Raw genomic sequence first — 19,392 nt, 5'->3', positions numbered from 1 at the left:
AGTAAGGTAGCATTGTAAGGAACCATTTTCAGAGGAGGTAACATTTTTGCGGAGACATGAAGTAAGGGCTCAGGGTCTCAAAGTGTATGAGCAAAAACATTCCAAAGAGAGTGAAACACAATGCAGAGACCATGAAGGGGGAATGAGGTTTGTGTGTTTGAGGAGCAGCATGTAGATCAGATTTAGTGAGTGGTGACTAATAGGACGTGAAGCCAGTATATTAGGAAGGATCAGATCCTATAAGATTTGTGGTTTATTATAAAGAATTAGAATTGTTTTTTAAGAGTCATTAGAATCCCTGATTAGAAAAAAAGACTTACACAGAAGTATAGATAGAACCATTATAGATTGATTTGTTATTCATTTTCACATTCTTTTCAAATATTTCTTTATTTGTATTAACATTTATCTGTTGGATTTATTCTCATATTTCTAGGTTGGTATTCATTTTTTATTTATATGAAATTTGCTTACAAATTCTATTATCTAATTCTGAATTTTTCTAAATTTCACTTAGGCTCTTTCATAATCTAAAATATTTACTTTTCTCTTAGCATGTTTCTAAATAGTATAATTTGGTTTTTCCCTGTTTTAGGTTTGTTTTAGCATTTGTTTTAGATGTATGTATATTGTTTCTATAACTGTCTTTAACTTTAGTCATAATACTTTCTATGGAACTTTTTTGGCTTCTTTTTTTGGCTACTTAGATGCAAATTAACTTTCCTCAATTTTGAGGAAGGAGTCAAACTCTGGATTTGTGGTTTTAGAGCTTCTTCTATTATTTTTTTTTTCAATTGTTCAGATTATCATGGTTTGGGGAAGGAATGGAGGTATTCAGGAACGTAGTTTTTTATAGTTATAATTAAGTTGATAGTAATTGGTTTATTTTATTTTATTTACTCATGAGAGACACAGAAAGAGACAGAAACATAGGCAGATGGAGAAGCAGGCTTCATGCAAGGAGCCTGATGTGGGACTCGATCCGAGGACTCCAGGATCATGCCCTGAGCTGAAGACAGATACTCAACCACTAAGCCCAGGCGTCCCAACCAACTAAGATCTTAATTGTAATTCTCAGGAACACCATTAAGAAAATAACTAAAAAATTATATAGCAACAAAACAAAACAAACAGTAAAAAGAGTGCCTGCGTGTCTCAGTTAGGCTTCTTATCTTGGTTTTGGCTCAGGTCATAATCTCAGTTTGTGAGATCAAGTCCTGCATAGGGCTCTGCACTTGTTGGGGAGTCTGCTTGAAGACTGCCCCTCCTCATCCCCATGCATGCATTCTCTCTCAAATAAATAAATCTTAAAAAAAAAAAAAAAAAAAAAAAGTAAAGAAATCAAATGGTACTCTAGAACATAATTTTTATCACAGGAGAAGGCAGTAATTAAGAGATAGGGAGAAAAGACATAAGACAAAGAAGCTAAGAAGTAAAATTTCAGATGTAAATTAAAAAAAATTTTTTTTTTGTGGGATCCCTGGGTGGCTCAGCGATTAGTGCCTGCCTTTGGCCCAGGGCGTGATCCTGGAGTCCTGGTTCAAGTCCCACGTCAGGCTCCCTGCATGGAGCCTGCTTCTCCTTCTGCCTATGTCTCTGCCTCTCTCTCTCTCTCTGTGTCACTTGTGAATAAATAAATAAATAAAATTAAAAAAAATAAATTAAAAAAAAACTTAAAAAAAAAAAAAGATTTTATTTATTTATTCACAAGAGACACACAGAAGAGAGGCCAAAGGAGAAGCAGGCTTCCTCTGGGGAGCCTCTGATATAGGACTCGATCCCAGGATCCGGGACCACAACCAGAGCCAAAGGCAGACGCTCAACCACTAAGCTACCCAGGTGCCCTCAGATGTAAATTCTATCAGTAATTACATTAAATGTAAATTGAGTACCCATTCCATTTAAAAGACCAACAGTGGCAGAATGGATTAAAAATAAAACATTCAACTGTGTGCTGTCTATAAGAAATACATTGTAGTGTCAAAAACACAAATAGGTTAAAATAAAGGATGGAAAAAAAGAGTATGCAAAATACAACCAAGAGAGAGCTGGAGTGGTTCTACTAGTATCAGAAAAAAAAGACTTAAAGTGAAAATTGTTAGTAGAGACAAACAAGAATATTTTGTAATAATAAAAGTGCCAATCTATCAATATGATATAAATACATATCACCTAACAACAGAGCCCTAAAATATGTGAAACAAAAACTCAACAGAATGAGGGAAAAAATAGAACATTCAACAATAATTTGTAGAGACCACAATGTCATTTTCAATAATGGATCGGACAACTAGAGGTACCTGGGTGGCTCAGTCTTCCTGGCCTTTGGCTCAGGTTGTGATCTCAGGGTCCTGGCATTGAGTCCTGAATCAGGTTCCCCACAGGGAGCCTGCTTCTCCCTCTCCTTATGTCACTGCTTCTCTCTATGTCTCTCATGAATAAATAAAATCTTAAAAAACAAAACAAAACAAAATACTTACTTGCAAATTTAACAAGAGAAATGCTAGATTATATACTGAAAACTACCCTATTAGAAAAGACATTTAAAGGCAGCCCCGGTGGCTTAGCGGTTTAGCGCCGCCTTCAGCCCAGGGCATGATCCTGGAGACTTGGGATAGAGTCCCATGTCAGGCTCCCTGCATGGAGCCTGCTTCTCCCTCTGCCTGTATCTCTCTCTCTCTCTCTCTCTCTCTCTAATAAATAAATAAAATCTTAAAAAAAAAAAAAGACATTTAAGTATATCTAAGTAAATTGAAATTAACCCATATTAATGAATCAGCATATTTAATACTGTTGATAGTTCCCCAGTTAATGTAAAGACTCACCACAATTCCTACCAGAATTATTTCAGCTAACTTGATTACAAGCTGATCGTAACATTTTTTGGAAATGCAAGGAAACCAGAATTGTTTACTATTATTTTTTAAAGATGTTATTTATTTATTCATGAGAGATGTAGACACAGGCAGAGGAAGAAGCAGGCTCCATGCAGGGAGCCTGACACAGGACTTGGTCCTGGGTCTCCAGGATCTCACCCTGCGCTGAAGGCAGCACTAAACCACTGAGCCCCCGGAGCTGCCTGAACACAGAATTGTTTTTTTTGTTTTTTGTTTTTTTTAAAAAAGCTTTAAAAAAAGGTTGTAAGAGCAATTATTCTTTCCAATTTCAAAACTTAGTAACGCAACAGTGTGGTCCTAGCATTTTTTCTGTGTCTCTGTATGTGTAAAATAAAAGTATCCTGAAATAAACCAATATTATCTTTTTATTCCTTCAAATTTCTATTTTAATTCAAGGTGCCTGGGTGGGTCAGTTAGTTAAGTGTCTACTTTCAGCTCAGGACATGATCCCAAGGTCCTGGGATCAAGCCCAGTGTCCCGCTCCCTGGTCAGTGGGGAATCTGCTTCTCCCTCTCCTTCCTGCTTATGCTCTCTCTTGCTATCTCTGTCACTATCTCTGTCTCTCTCAAAAAATAAATAATCTTCACATTTTTATTTAAATTCTAGTTATCAGATTGTGTAGTATTGATTTCAAGAGTAAAATTTAGTGATTCATCACTTATATATAATACCTAGTGCTCAACACAATCAGTGCCCTCCTTAATACTCAGCACCCATTTAGCTCATTTCCCACCTTCCTCCCCTCCATCAGGTTGTTCTCTTTATTTAAGAGTCTCTTGGGGAATCCTTGGGTGGCTCAGCGGTTTAGCATCTGCCTTTGGCCCAGGGTGTGATCCTGGAGTCCCAGGATCAAGTCCCACGTCAGGCTCCCTGCATGAAGCCTGCTTCTCCCACTGCCTGTGTCTCTGCCTCTCTCTCTCTGTCTTTCATGAATAAATAAATAAAATCTTAAAAAAAAAAAAAGAGTCTCTTATGGTTTGCTTCTCTCTTTTTCCCCCCTTCCCCATGTTCATCTGTTTTGTTTCTTAAATTCCCCATCTGAGTGAAATCATATGGTGTTTATCTTTCTCTGACTGACTTATATTACTCAACATAGTACACTCTAGCTCCATCCACATCATTGCAAATGGCAAGATTTCATTCTTTTTGATGGCCGAGTAATATTCCATTGTATATGTCTGTCACATTTTCTTTATCCCTTCATCAGTTGACGGACATCTGGGCTCTTTCCATAGTTCAGCTTATCGTTGATAATGCTGCTATAAACGTTGGGGTCCATATGCCCCTTTGAATTAGTATTTATGTATCCTTTCAGCAAGTACCTAGTAGTGCAATTACTGGGTTGTCAGGTAGTTCTACTTTTAACTTTTTGGGAACCTCCACACTGTTTTCCAGAGTGGCTGCACCAATTTGCATTCCCATCAGCAGTGTAAGAGGGTTCCCCTTTCTCCACATCCTCACCAACATCTGTTATTTCCTGTGTTAATTTTAGCTATTCTGGTAGGTGTGAGGTGGTATCTCTCATTGTGCTTTTGATTTGTATTTCCCTGATGATGAGTGATGTTGAACATCTTTTCATGTGTATGTTGGCTATCTGGATGTCTTTGAAAATATGCCTATTTATGTCTTCTGCCCATTCCTTAACTGAATTATTTGTTTCTTGGGTGTTGAGTTTAATAAATTCTTTATAGATTTTTGGATACTAACCCTTGTTAGATATATCATTTGCTAATATCTTCTTCCTTCTGTAGGCCTCCTTTTAGTTTTGTTGATTGTTTCCTTCACTGTACAGAATTTTTCTATCTTGATGAGGTCCCAGAAGTTCATTTTTGCTTTTGTTTTCCTTGTCTTGAGAGATGTGTCTAATAAGAGATTCCTACTGTTGAAGTCAAAGAGGTTGCTGCCTATGTTTTCCTCTAAGATTTTGATGGTTTCCTATCTCACATTTAGGTCTTTCATCCATTTTGAACTTATTTTTGCGTATGCTTTAAGAAAATGGTCCAATTTCATTCTTCTGCAAGTTGCTATTCAGTTTTCCCAACACCATTTGTTGAAGAGACTGTCGTCTTTGCATTGTGTGTTCCTGCTTTGTCAGAGATTAGTTGACCATATAGTTGTGTGTCCGTTTCTGGGTTTTCTTTTATTTTTTTAAAGATTTTTAATTAATTTATTAGAGAGCAGAACCAGGGGGAACAGCAGGCAGAGGGAGAGGGAGAAACAAACTTTCCGCTGAGCAGGGAGCCCAGTGCGGGCTCCATCCCAGGACCCTGAAATCATGACCTGAGCTGAAGGCAGACTCTTAACCAACTGAGCTACCCAGGCACCCATTTCTGGGTTTTCTGAGTAAACCAATAGATCTATGGCCATTGGATTTTCAGTAAGGATGTTGGTACAGTTCATTGGGAAGTGGGATGGGGATAGGAGAGGCTTTTCAACAAATGATTCTTTGTCAAATGTGCGTATATATGTGTGTGTATAGTATATATATGTGCGTGTGTGTGCGCGCGTAGATATATATATGTATGTATATATATGTATATATATATGTATACATGTATATATGTATATATGTGTGTATGTACTCCAGGATCACACCCTGGGCCAAAGGCAGGTGCTCGACTGCTGAGCCATCCAGGTGTCCCTGTCAAATGTATTTTTATAGGGGCGCCTGAGTGACCCATTCAGTTAAGTGTCTGTCTCTTGATTTCAGCTCAGGTGAGGGTTGTGAGATTAAGTCTTACATCAGGCTCTGTGCTGGATATGGAGCCTGCTTAGATTCTGTCTCCCTCTGCCCTTCACTTCCTTGCTCACTCTCTCAAAAAAAAAAAAAAAAAAAAAGATATTAACACGCAAAACGATGAAATTGCATCTCCACCTCACACCATCTACAAAAATTAACATAAAATAGATCAAATGTTAAGTGCTTAAACTATACTTTAGGGCACATAGGTGTAAATCTTTGTGACCTTCAATTGGATTTTTTAAAAGATGTATTTATTTTCAAAAGAGCATGAACAGGAAGGGCAGAGGGAGAGAGAATCTCATGAGCATGAGATCACGATCTGAGCTGAATCCAAGAGTTGGATGCTCAACTGACTATGCCACCCAGGTGCCCCTAGATTGTTTTTTAAATGTGCTACCAAGAGCTCAGGCAACCAAAGAAATAGATAAGTAGTGCTTCATAAAAAAATTTAAAAGTTTTGGGACACCTGGGTGGCTTGGCAGTTGAGCATCTGCCTTTGGCTTAGGGTGTGATCCTGGAGGCTGGGATTGTGTCCCACATTGGGCTCCCTGTGGGAGCCTGCTTCTCCCTCTGCCTATGTCTCTGCCTCTTTCTTGTGTGTGTCTCTCATGAATAAATACATAAAATCTTTAAAAGAAATTTTTTTTAAGTTTTGAGATTCGTAGGATACAGTCAAGAAGGTAAAAAGCCAAGATACAGAATGGGAGAATATACTTGTAAATCATTGGTCTACTAAGATTCTGGTATTCCAAATTTATAGAGATCTATAGCTAAACCACAGAAAGACAAACTAACCCCATAAAAAGTTGGGCAATGGATTTGAGTAGACATTTTTCCAAAGAAGACAGGAACATTACCACAAACCAGATGATTTCAAATGACAGGAATTTATTGTTTTACAGTTCTCTATCTCAGAAGTCTGAAATCCAGGTGTCAGCAGACACTGTAGGGGATAACCTATTCCTTGCTTTTTTATTTTTTAAGCTTTTGGCTGCTGTTAAATATTTATGGCTTGTGGCCATCATTCCAGTCTCTGCTTCCATGGTCATATTGTGTCCTTCCTTTCCTCAAAATGCTGTCTACTGCTCCCTAGTAAGAGTACCTATGATTGCATTTGGATCCCAACAGATAACCCAGGATCTTCTCAAATCCTTAACTGAGACATGGTTTTTGCTATATAAAATATTGTTCAATCACATAAGGTAATATTCAAATATATCTTGGGGGTGAGGAGTAACATGCTTTTAGCCTACTCTAATCCATAGAAGTTTCTGTGTGTCCCATTGTAATCCTTTCTCGTCTTCCTTCAACTTCCTTAGACAAGCACTGATACACTTTATACTTTTTGTCACAATGGAATTCTTATATTTTCTATAGTTCTCTATAAACAGAATAATAAAATCAGAAGTTTTCTTCAGAATTATGAGGGAGTTTCATCCAAGTTGTTATGTGCATTGATAGTTTCTTACTTTTTATTCCTCAGTATTATTCCAGTATTTTGTTATAGTCATTTGTTTGTCCATCCATTTGTCCATTTCTAAATGGACATTTGGGTTATTTCTAGTTTTGGTGAATAACAAAGATGCTAAGGACATTTGCTTATGTTTTTGTATGGATGTGTGCTTTTATTTCTTTTGGGCAAGTACCTAGGAGTTGAATACCTTGATTGGGTGGTAGGTATATGTTTAAATTTGTAAGATTTTAAACTTAGATTTAGATAAATAAAATTATAAATTTAAATTTATAAGAAACTGTTTTATAATGTTTTTGTACCATTTCATGTTCTCACGAATTGTAAGAGACCTCTGGATCTTCCATATCTTATGAACAATTGGTATGGACATCTTTTTAATTTTGGCCTTTCAAATAAAGATATAGGGGCATTTCATGGTGGTTTTAATTTGCTTTTCCATAATGACTAATAATGTTGAGTGTCTTCTTTGCTGTCTTTTTTGGCACAGTAGCTTTTTAAATCTTTTGTCTGTCCTATTAGGTTGTGTTCTTATTGAACTTGTGGTATATTTCTCATATTCTACATAAAAATACATTCTTTTTGACTATTGTCTACTGCTATTTTGTTTTCATTGTTATAGCAATATCTTTGGAAGAGCAGAAGTTTTTTAACTTTGACAGGATCCAGCTCATTAATTTATTCTTTATGAATCATGGTTTTTGGTGTTGTACCTAAGAATTTTTTGCTAAGCCCAGGGTCACAAGTATTTTTTCCTGTTTTCTTCTAGAAATTTTACAATTTTATGTTTTACATTCTGTCTGGTCTGTGATCCATTTTAAAGTTTATTTTTGTTCATCAGAGTATGGATTTTTTTTCTCTAATTGTTCCTGCATCATTTCTTGAAACGGCTACCCTTTGTTCGCTCTATTGCCTTTGCACACTGGTGAAAGTAACATTTCCATATATGTATGAATCTATTTCTGATTATTTATTCCATTAATTAGTGCATTTTGACATTAATACTAAACTTGCTGATTATTATGTCTTCATAGTAAGTCCCATAATTGTGTAGTGTTAGTCTTCTTACTGTGGTTTTTTTTTTTTTTTTGTAAGTTGTTGTTTTGATTATTCTAGGTCCCTTGCATTTCCCTGTAAACTTTAGGAGCAGCTTGTCAATTTCATCATCCTTGACAAAAAAAAAAAAAAAAAAAAAATCTGGAATTTTTATTTGAATTACATTGAATCTGTAAATCAATTCAACAATAATTATTTCATACATATTTTATCAGATTTATTCCTCAATATTTCCTGTTTTTGATGCTCTGTAAATTGCATTTCTAAAACTTGAATCTTTCTCTATTATCTAAATGTTGGTCTTATATGCTTCACCCTTGCTATTAATAATAAATACAGTTATTTTCTATTAGCTATTTTGTAGATTACATTTGACTTTTATTGTTCCTAATATGCAGTAAGCATTCATTCTCTCACCAATAGATCTGTTGTTTTTATCAAGTATAGGTGTTAGCTTTTGTTAACTTTTTTTATCTTCAGGGGCAGCTCTGGTGGCTCCGCGGTTTAGCGCCACCTTGAGCCCAGGTCCTGATCCTGGAAACCCGGATCGAGTCCCGTGTCAGGCTCCCTGCATGGAGCCTGCTTCTCCCTCTGCTTGTGTCTCTGCCTCTCTCTCTCTCTCTCTCTCTGTGTCTCTCATGAATAAATAAAATCTTTAAAAAAAAAAAACTTTTTATCTTTAGACGCAATCCATATGGGTTTTTTTCTTTTATTTTGCTAATATGGTGTATTATATTGATTGAATTTTCAGATATTAAACCAGTGTCTTCTTTTTTTTTCTTTTTAAGATTTTATTTATTTATATTTTGAGAGAGAGAGAGGACAAGCAGGGGGAGGAGCAGAGGGAGAAGGATAAGCAGACTCTGTTCTGAGTATGGAGTCCCATGTGGTGCTCAATCCCACGATCCTGAGATTATGACCTGAGCCACAATCAAGAGTCAGACACTTACCAGCTGAGCCACCCAGGTGCCCCACCAGTCTCTTTATTTCTGAAATTGTTCATTGTTATGGTCTGAATGTTTGTATTTCTCCAGCATTCATATGTTGAAATCCAAACCCCCAAAGATGATGGCATTAGGATGTTGGCATTTTGGGAGATGCTTAGGCTATGTGGACAGAGCCCTCTCAAATGGGATTAGTGTTCTTATAAGGAGATCCCACAGAGATCTCTTGCCCCTTCCACTATGGGAAGGCACAATGAGAAGGTAGTGGCTAAGGGTCTTCACTAGAATATGACCATGCTGGTGCTTTGATCTTGGACTTCCTGGTCTCCAGAACTGTGAGAAGTTAATTTCTGTTGTTTATAAGCTACCCAGTCTGGTATTTTGCTATGGTCACAAACAGTCTAAGACAGGCATGATGTATTTTCTTTTTTGAAATATTGGTGGATTCTGTTTGGTAACATATTGTTTAGTATTTTGCATATACGTTTACAGGGGGTTTTACTGTGTAATTTTCACTTCTTGTACTGTTTTTTTTTTTTTTTTTTTTTTCCTGTTTGATATTAGAGTAACTGGCTACATAGAGTGATTCCTCATCAATTTTCTGGAAGTTTGTTTAGAATTGGTTCTACTTTTTTATTATATTTGGAACAATTCACCGATGAACCAGCCTGGGCTTAGGATTTTCTTTATGGGAAGGTCTTCAAGTACCAGTTTAAATTGTTTACTAGATATAGTGTTACCACACTGATGTATATCCTTCTTATGCATATGTTGTTGGTAACGCTACATGTTGTACTGATCCACATACCCAAATACCAAATTGGGAAATTTTCTTCTCTGGCTGTTTCTCTATCAGGATTCTCTTCTCACTTTCCAGTTTGGCAGTGCTTCCTCCCATTGATCTTACAGCCAGAAATACATTAGAGGTTTTGTTGGAATTTTTGTAGCTCATGCTTGCCTCCATCATAACTTGGGACCAACCCTTGAGGCAAGGACATGAGAGTAAGTAAAATAGCAAGAAACTCAGCTCAATCTGGGTTACTCTGTAAAGTTTTGACTCCTTTTAAAAACCATACTACTTTTATTTATAGTCCTTATGTGGTTAATGTTTTTTGTCTTGTCAGGTATTTATAATTGAGATCAGTCAAGGTGAGGGGCATGTTGTAGGGACTTAATGCCACCATACTGGAACTACTTTTTCTTTTTCTTTGTTAAAGGATATTTATTTATTTATTTATTTATTTATTTATTCATTCATTCATTCATTCATGAGAGACACATAAAGAGAGAGAGAGAGAAAAAGAGAGGCAGAGACCTAGGCAGAGGGAGAAGCAGGCTCCATGCAAGGAGCCCAATATGGGACTCAATCCCAGATCCTGGGATCACACGTTGAGCCAAAGGCAAACACTCAACTTCTGAGCCACCCAGGCGTCCCTGGAACTACTTTTTCAACTATGGAATTATTTAATGGTGAGAATTTTTTTCCTCTTGTAAAATCTCATTGCTGATTGATGGCTTTTTATTGCATGGTTTATCTCTCACAATAATTTTTATGCTAGTAATTTTGAAGTTTTGGGATGTCATAGCTGTGAGTCTTTGAAGTCTTCCCTTTCTTCTGGAATAAGATCTCCAGGCTCACCTTTTTTGCTTGCTTCCTAAATCTACCCTTTATCCAAATATCCTAAATCTATAGTTTATTTATTTATTTATTTATTTATTTATTTATTTATTTATTTATTTATTTTTCTTAAGATTTTATTAATTTATTCATGAGAGATACAGAGAGAGAGGCAGAGACACAAGCAGAGGGAGAAGCAGGCTCCCTGCAAGGAGCCCGATGTGGGACTCAATCCCAGATCCCGGGATCATACCCTGAGCCAAAGACAGATGCCCAACCACTGAGCCACTTAGGCGACCCTAAATCCATAGTTTAGATTAGATATTGAGAAAGTATAATATAGGTCTTCAAGTCTGCTTATACAACTGTCTCCCTTCTTTTTTTTTTTCAATTTCATTTATTTATTCATGAAAGACACAGAGAGAGAGAGGCAGAGACACAGGCAGAGAGAGAAGCAGGCTCCATGCAGGGAGCCTGATGTGGGACTCGACCCTGGGTCTCCAGGATCAGGCCCCAGGCTGAAGGTGGCACTAAATCACTGAGCCACCCAGGCTGCCCACCTGTCTCCCTTCTACCTCCCCATATCTGACAACCATCAGTCTGTTCTCTGTAGCCATGAGCTTGGTTGTGTGTGTGTGTGTGTTTAAGATTTCACATATAAGAAAGAAAGATCACATAGTATTTGCCTTTCTCCATACTGTTTCCTGCAGTGGCTGTACCAGCTTTCATTCCCACCAACAGCACACTAGGGTTCCTTTTTTCCTATGTCCTTGCCAACACTTGATATTTCTTGTGTTTTTGATTTAGCTGTTCCAGCAAGTGTGAGGTGATACCTCATTATTTTTGTTTACATTTCCCTGATGGTTAGAGAATCTTTTCATGTGTCTGTTTGTTGTATGTATATCTTCTTTGGGAAAACGTTTATTCATGTTTTCAATTGGACTATTTTGGTCTTTTGCTGTTGAGTTGTGTAAGTTCTTTATGTATTTTGGATATTAACCCCTTATTGGATACATCATTTGGAAACATCTTCTCCCATTCAGTAGGTTGCCTTTTTGTTTTTTTTTTATTTCTTTGTTCACTGTGTAAAATTTATTTTGATATATTCCCAATATATTGGGATATATATGTGTATGTGTGTGTGTATATATATATATATATATATATATATATATATATATATATATTTCCAATAGTTTAATTTTGCTTTTGTTTGCCAAAGGAGACATATCTTGCCAAAGGAGACATATCTAGAAGAATGTTTTTATAGCTACGTCAGAGAGATTACTGCCTATGTTTACTTCTAGGAATTTTATGATTTCAGGTTTCATGTTTACATTTTCTTTTTTTTTTTTTTAAGATTTTATTTATTTATTCATGAGAGACACAGAGAGAGAGAGGCAAAGACACAGGCAGAGGGAGAAGCAGGCTCCATGCAGGGAGCCTTACATGGGACTCGATGTCCCAGTCTCCAGAATCACACCCTGGGCTGAAGGCAGCGCTAAACCACTGAGCCACCCAGGCTGCCCAGCACATTTAGGTCTTCAATGAATTTTGAATTTATTTTTGTGTATAGTGTAAGAAAGTGATCCAGTTTCATTCCTTTCCATGTAGCTGTCCAGTTTTCCCAATACAATTTGTTGAGGAGACTGTCTTTTTCCCATTGTAGATTTTTGCCTCTTTTGCTGTAGTTTGGCCATAAAAGTTTGGATTTATTTCTAGATTTTCTGTTCTCCTCTGTTGATCTATGTATGCCATACCATACTGTTTTAATTACTGTAATTTGGTAATATATCTTGAAATCTGAGATTGTGATACCTCTGGTTTTGTTCTTGTTTTTTAAGGTTGCTTTGGCTGTTCTGTGTCTTTTGTGGTTTTCATACAAATTTTAGTATTTATATTAGTTCTATGAAAAATGCTATTGGGGACAGCCTGGGTAGCTAGCAGTTTAGCGTCACCTTTAGCCTAGGGTGTGATCCTGGGGCCTTGGGATTGAGTCCCACATCGGGCTTCCTGCATGGAGCCTGCTTCTCCCTCTGCTTGTGTCTCTGTGTCTCTCATGAATAAATAAATAAAATCTTAAATAAAAAAAATAAAAATGCTATTGGTATTTTGATAGGGATTACATTAAATCTGTAGATTGCTTTGGGTAGTATGGGCATTTGAACAATATTGCTTCTCCCAATCCATGAGCATGGAACAACTTTCCTTTTTTTTTTTTTTTTTTTTTTGGTCATCTTCAATTTCTTTCATCACTGTTCTATAGTTTTTCAGAGTATAAATCTTTGACTTCCTTGGTTAACTTTATTCCTAGGTACCTCATTAATTTTGATGCAGTTGTACATAGGATGGTTGTCTTAATTTCTCTTTGTGCTACTTCATTATTAGTGTATGGAAATGCAACAGAGGGCAGCCCCAGTGGCGCAGTGGTTTAGCACCGCCTGCAGCCTAGGGTGTGATCCTGGAGACCCAGCATCGAGTCCCACATCGGGCTTCCTGCATGGAGCCTGCTTCTTCCTCTGCCTATGTCTCTGCCTCTCTGCCTGCTTGCCCCCCTCTCTCTCTCTCAATAAATGAATGAATGAATGAATGAATGAATAAATAAATAATCTTTAAAAAAGAAATACAACAGATTTATATATTAATTTTGTATTCTCTGACTTTACTGAATTCATTTATCAGTTGTAGTAGATTTTTGCTGGAGGCTTTAGGATTTTCTTTAGTATCATGTCATCTGCAAACAGTGAAATTTTTATGTCTTCCTTACCAATTTGGATGTCTTTTATTTCTTTTTGTTGTCTGATTGTTGTGGCTAGGACTTCCAGAACTATGTTGAATAAAAGTAGTGAGTGTGGGCATCCTTGTCTTATTCCTGATCTTAGAGGCTCTCAGTTTTAACCATTGAGTATATTAGCTATGGTAAACCCTCAGTATCTTTGAGGTATTCCTATAATGTAAGGTATTTACCTGGTATTTGTCAGAAAGTTGATTGATAGACTTTTCTTGGGATTATTACAGTGGTTGGCCTTGGTTAAAAGGGAAAGCCAGAGAGGATCTGAGGAAAGATATAAAGGAATAAAATAGATTGAACAGCTCTAAGGATAAGAAATAAAAAAATCTCAGGATAAGTAAAGACCCTTGAAATCTTAACTATTATGAAGAGCAAAGGAGAACGCACATGGCTATGCATAGGAGGGAATGAACCACAGTGGTGGAAATGTGTATTTTTAGGGGAGTTGTGACTGAGGAATGTTGACGTATAAGTAGTTGCCTTTTTCAATTTTATGCATGTATAAATTATATTTTAGATGGAATTATATGTTAGAGCTGGCTGGTACTGGCTCTTTAAGGACAAGATTTTCCTTTTTGTCCAGAGCCTAGGTTCCATTACATTATATTGATAGCCTGAAATTACCCATGGTGGGAGTATTTATACCATAGACATTGACAAACACTATAAATCAGTGCTGGATGTGGGTGCAGAGCTGGTTGTTGCACATTATCCAGCACTCTACTGCATAAATGTTATTTCCTGAATTCTCCTTGTATGTGTTCCAGTTGTTTAACTATTTTAGACATCTTTAAACCATCTCTAATGGGTATGATTTCCTATTTTTCTTAATTCTGTAGAACCTTTTCTGATTAGGAAAATAATTTTTTTCTTATTTGTTTTAGATTTGGAATCAAGATATGAAATAATCTGCTATGGAAAAATGTACATTTATACAAAACATTCATCCCTTAGCCTGCATTCCAGAAATTATAATGAAGAGAAACCATGTGAATGTAAGGAATGTGGGAAGGCCTTTTGTTGTCATACAGACCTTAGAGTACATCAAATAATTCATACTGGTAAAAAACCGTATGAATGTAAGGAATGTGGCAAAGCCTTTAGTCGTCTTACAGACTTTAGAATACATAAGAGAATTCATACTGGTAAGAAACCCTATGAATGTGAAGATTGTGGGAAGGCATTTAGTGATGTTGGGACATTTAGAATACACCAGAGAATTCATACTGGTGAGAAACCCTATGAATGTAAGCAATGTGGCAAAGCCTTTAGTCAAGCCTCAACCCTTATGCTACATGACAGAATTCATACTGGTGAAAAACCCTTTGCATGTAAAAATTGTGGGAAGGCCTTTCGTCAGGCCTCACATCTTGTTAGACATGAGAGAATTCATACAGGTGAGAAACCTTATGAATGTAAGGAATGTGGCAAATCCTTTAGTCGTCTTACAGATCTTAGAATACATAAGAGAATTCATACTGGTAAGAAACCCTATGAATGTGAAGATTGTAGGAAGGCCTTTAGTGATGTTGGGACACTTAGAATACACCAGAGAATTCATACTGGTGAGAAACCCTATGAATGTAAGCAGTGTGGCAAAACCTTTAGTCAAGCCTCAAACCTTATACAACACGACAGAATTCATACTGGTGAAAAACCCTTTGCATGTAAAAATTGTGGGAAGGCCTTTAGTCAGGCCTCACATCTTGTTAGACATGAGAGAATTCATACAGGTGAAAAACCTTATGAATGTAAATTGTGTGATAAGGCTTTTAGGAGCAGTTATCAACTTACTATACATCATAGATTTCATACTGGTGAGAAACCCTATGTGTGTAAGGAATGTGGCAAAGCCTTTAGTCGTCCTACAGACCTTAGAGTACATAAAAGAATTCATACTGGTGAGAAACCCTATGAATGTGAAGAATGTGGGAAGACCTTTCGTCGTGCCTCAAACCTTGCTCAACATGGAAGAGTTCATATTGGTGAGAAATCCTATGTATGCAAGGAATGTGAGAAGGCCTTTAGTGATGTTGGGACACTTAGAATACACCAGAGAATTCATACTGGTGAGAAACCCTATGAGTGTAAGGAATGTGGCAAAGCCTTTAGTCGTCGTACAGACCTTAGAGTACATAAGGGAATTCATACTGGTGAGAAACCCTATGAATGTAAGCAGTGTGGCAAAACCTTTAGTCAAGCCTCAAACCTTATGCAACATGACAGAATTCATACTGGTGAAAAACCCTTTGCATGTAAAAATTGTGGGAAGGCCTTTAGTCAGGCCTCACATCTTGTTAGACATGAGAGAATTCATACAGGTGAGAAACCTTATGAATGTAAATTGTGTGATAAGGCTTTTAGGAGCAGCCATCAACTTACTATACATCATAGATTTCATACTGGTGAGAAACCTTATGTGTGTAAGGAATGTGGCAAAGCCTTTATTCGTTTTACAGACCTTAGAGTACATAAAAGAATTCATACTGGTGAGAAACCCTATGAATGTGAAGAATGTGGGAAGGCCTTTAGTCGTGCCTCAAACCTTGCTCAACATGGAAGAGTTCATACTGGTGAGAAATCCTATGTATGTAAGGAATGTGAGAAGGCCTTTAGTGATGTTGGGACACTTAGAATACACCAGAGAATTCATACTGGTGAGAAACCCTATGAATGTAAGCAGTGTGGCAAAACCTTTAGTCAAGCCTCAAACCTTATACAACATGACAGAATTCATACTGGTGAAAAACCCTTTGCATGTAAAAATTGTGGGAAGGCCTTTAGTCAGGCCTCACATCTTGTTAGACATGAGAGAATTCATACAGGTGAAAAACCTTATGAATGTAAATTGTGTGATAAGGCTTTTAGGAGCAGCCATCAACTTACTATACATCATAGATTTCATACTGGTGAGAAACCCTATGAGTGTAAGGAATGTGGGAAGGCTTTTAGTGAATACGGACGGCTTACTCGTCATCAGAGTATTCACAGTGGTAAGAAACCATTTGAATGTAATAAATGTAGGAAGTCCTTTAGACTAATTTCAAACTTCAAAGTACATCAGAGTATTCATACTGGTGAGAAACCCTTTGAATGTAACTAATCTGAAAAGTCCTTTAGGCTTAGTTCAATGCTTAAAGTACAAACAATGTGAGAAGGCTTTTACATATGGTTCAATTCTTATAAGGTATAAATAATTTATATTGATATAAACTGCCTAGAATTTAAATAATCCTTGAAATTTTTCAGTTATGACCCCAGTGTTGTTCATATTCAGAGAATTTGTATTGTACTTTATATAAGAAAGTCTTATGGCATTCCTCTATGATTCACTATTGACCAGGAGGCTAGGCTGTCTGCAGATAAGTAGCACTCAGGGAAGAGACTACTGTGTGACTTGAGGTCATGGAGAACAGCAAACACCAGGATCAAGTAATAAAATGTTCACTTAGAGGAAGAAAGGAGATAGAGTACATAGGATCTAGCTTTTTATAATAGTATGTCAGTAACCCATGGCCAGCAAATCAACTCCACATTTGATAGGAGCAGTGTACCTGCACATAGTAACACACTTTGTGCTACACAGCAGATCAGCAACCCCTTGCCCAAGGGATTTGATATCCAGAAAACTGGGAGCATCCCTGAGGGTCCTTGACATCTGTGATTAAGCAGAACTAAGGAGTACACATTGAGTCTGACACAGGAAAAGATATTTCCACAGAAGGCAATAAGCCCAGTAGATGGCAGAGGCTATGAGGGCTCTTGATCTTTTGGTAAGGAAGTGTTATAGGCCCAATATGACCACTCTTTTTCTGTTAACCAGCTTTACTGAAAGTATAGTTGACAAAACTATAAACTTAAGTTTTACAAGTGATGCTCAGGGCGAAGTTTATAGCTATAAGAGTTTATATTTAAAAATAACAACCTAGGGGATCCCTGGGTGGCTCAGCGGTTTAGCGCCTGCCTTCAGCCCAGGACGTGGTCCTGGGGTCCCGGGATCGAGTCCCACATCGGGCTCCCTGCATGGAGCCTGCTTCTCCCTCTGCCTATGTCTCTGCCTCTCTCTCTCCTTCTCTGTGTCTCTCATGAATAAATAAAATCTTTAAAAAATAAAAAATTTAAAAAATTTAAAAAATAAAAATAACAACCTAACTCAAATCAACAACTTAACTTTACAACTTAAGGAAATAGAAAAAAGGACAAACTAAGGGCAAAGCTAGCAGAAAGAAGGAAATAATAAAGATTAGGACAATTAAGTGAAGTGAAATAGAGTTAACAGTAGAGAAAATCTTGAAGCCAAAAATTGTTTCTTTAAAAAGATCAACAAAGTAGATAAACTTATCTAGATGGATTAAGAAAAAAATTCAAATTGCTAAAACTAGAAATGAAGTGAGGACATTACTACGGACTCTGCAGAAATACAAGGATTATTGGAGAGTACTCTAAACAATTATATGCCAAATAATTAGATAGCCAAGACTTAATCATAAAGAAATAGAAAATCTGGGTAGACTCCTAACTAGTGTATAGCTAGTAAGGAAATTGACTCAGTAATAAAAAAATCTCCCAACAAAGAAAGACCTAGACCTGATGGATTCATTAGCAAATCAAACCAAATATTGGAAGAATTAATACAAATCTCTCTTAGATTTTTCTAACAAATGAAAGAAGAGGGAATGTTTCCTAACTTAGTCTATGAGGCCAGTATAACCCTGTTACCAAAGCCAGTCAAAAGCACTAGAAGAAACAGGACTACAGAACAGTATCCCTTTTGAACATTGGTGCAGAAATCTTCAGCAAAATACTAAACAACAGTTCAGTATATTAAGATTGTATACGATGAACAAACAGGATTTATTCCTGGAATGCAAGGATGGTTTAACATAAGAAAATTGACCAATGTAATATGTCTTGTCAAGAAAATGAAGAGAAGAAAAAAAAATGAAGAGAAAAACCCATATGATCATCTCAGTTGATGTGGAAAAAAGCATTTGACAAAATTCAATACCCTTTTGTGAAAAAAAAATTTTAACAAACATAGGAATAAAGAGAAACTATCTCCACATAATAAAAGCTGTATATGAAGAAAAGAGATATCCAGATGGTCCAAAAACATGAGAATGTGCTCACCCTCATGAGTTATCAGAGAAAGAAATATTGAAACCATAAAATAATACCCCCCCCCCCAACACACACACACCTGCCGAAATGGCCAAATATCTTATAGTACCAGGTGTTATTTGCTAGACTGTGGAGCAATCAGAACTTTTATGTGTGTTGGTGAAAATATAGTTTGGTACATCCAGTTTGGGAAACTTGCAATGTCCACTAAAGGTAAGCATATACATGCCCAATGACACAGAAGTTCCGTTTCTATTTACTTGCCAAGCAGAAATGTATACATGTGTTCACCCTGACATGAGCAAGGAAGTTCCTAGCAGTATAACGGATACATAAGAAGTGGTACATTCATGTGATTGGAGACTATACAGCAATGAAAAAGTTGCATTGCTAGACACAGAAACGTGTTGGAACCTGACAAACATAACATTGAGAGGAAAAAAGCCAGACATAAAAGAAAATGCTCTATAATTGTTAAAACCTTACAAACAGGCCATACTAATCTGTGTTGGCAGAGGTTGGAATACTGACTACCCCTGTGGGATAGGGATTAGTGACAAGAGGATACAAGCCATGTAGGTATTTTTCTATTTATTGATCTGGGTGAGTGTATACATTTATTGTTTATATAATTGTGATTTGTTCATTTTTCTGTATATTATACCTCAAAATAATTTAAAAAATAAAGATGTACATGATGATTTTGGTATAGACTGTGAAATGATAACCACAATAAAATAACATATATATA

At 36.7% G+C, this 19,392-nt stretch overlaps 1 protein-coding gene across 7 annotated transcripts in view; it reads left to right on the top strand.

Annotated features, from left to right (window-relative positions):
* The window catches only part of ZNF607 (zinc finger protein 607), a 25,969-nt gene extending 6,577 nt beyond the window's left edge, over positions 1-19,392 (top strand). For all 7 annotated transcript variants that reach the window (XM_072833169.1, XM_072833234.1, XM_072833464.1 and 4 more), the window contains one exon: positions 14,405-19,392. In XM_072833169.1, coding sequence (XP_072689270.1) covers positions 14,405-16,623 — 2,219 coding nt within the window. In that variant the 3' untranslated portion in view covers positions 16,624-19,392. The remainder of the gene's footprint in view (positions 1-14,404) is intronic.

The sequence above is a fragment of the Canis lupus genome, chromosome 1, assembly GCF_048164855.1.
Source record: "Canis lupus baileyi chromosome 1, mCanLup2.hap1, whole genome shotgun sequence".
NCBI lineage: Eukaryota > Metazoa > Chordata > Mammalia > Carnivora > Canidae > Canis > Canis lupus.
This window is presented reverse-complemented; position numbering and strand designations above follow the sequence as displayed.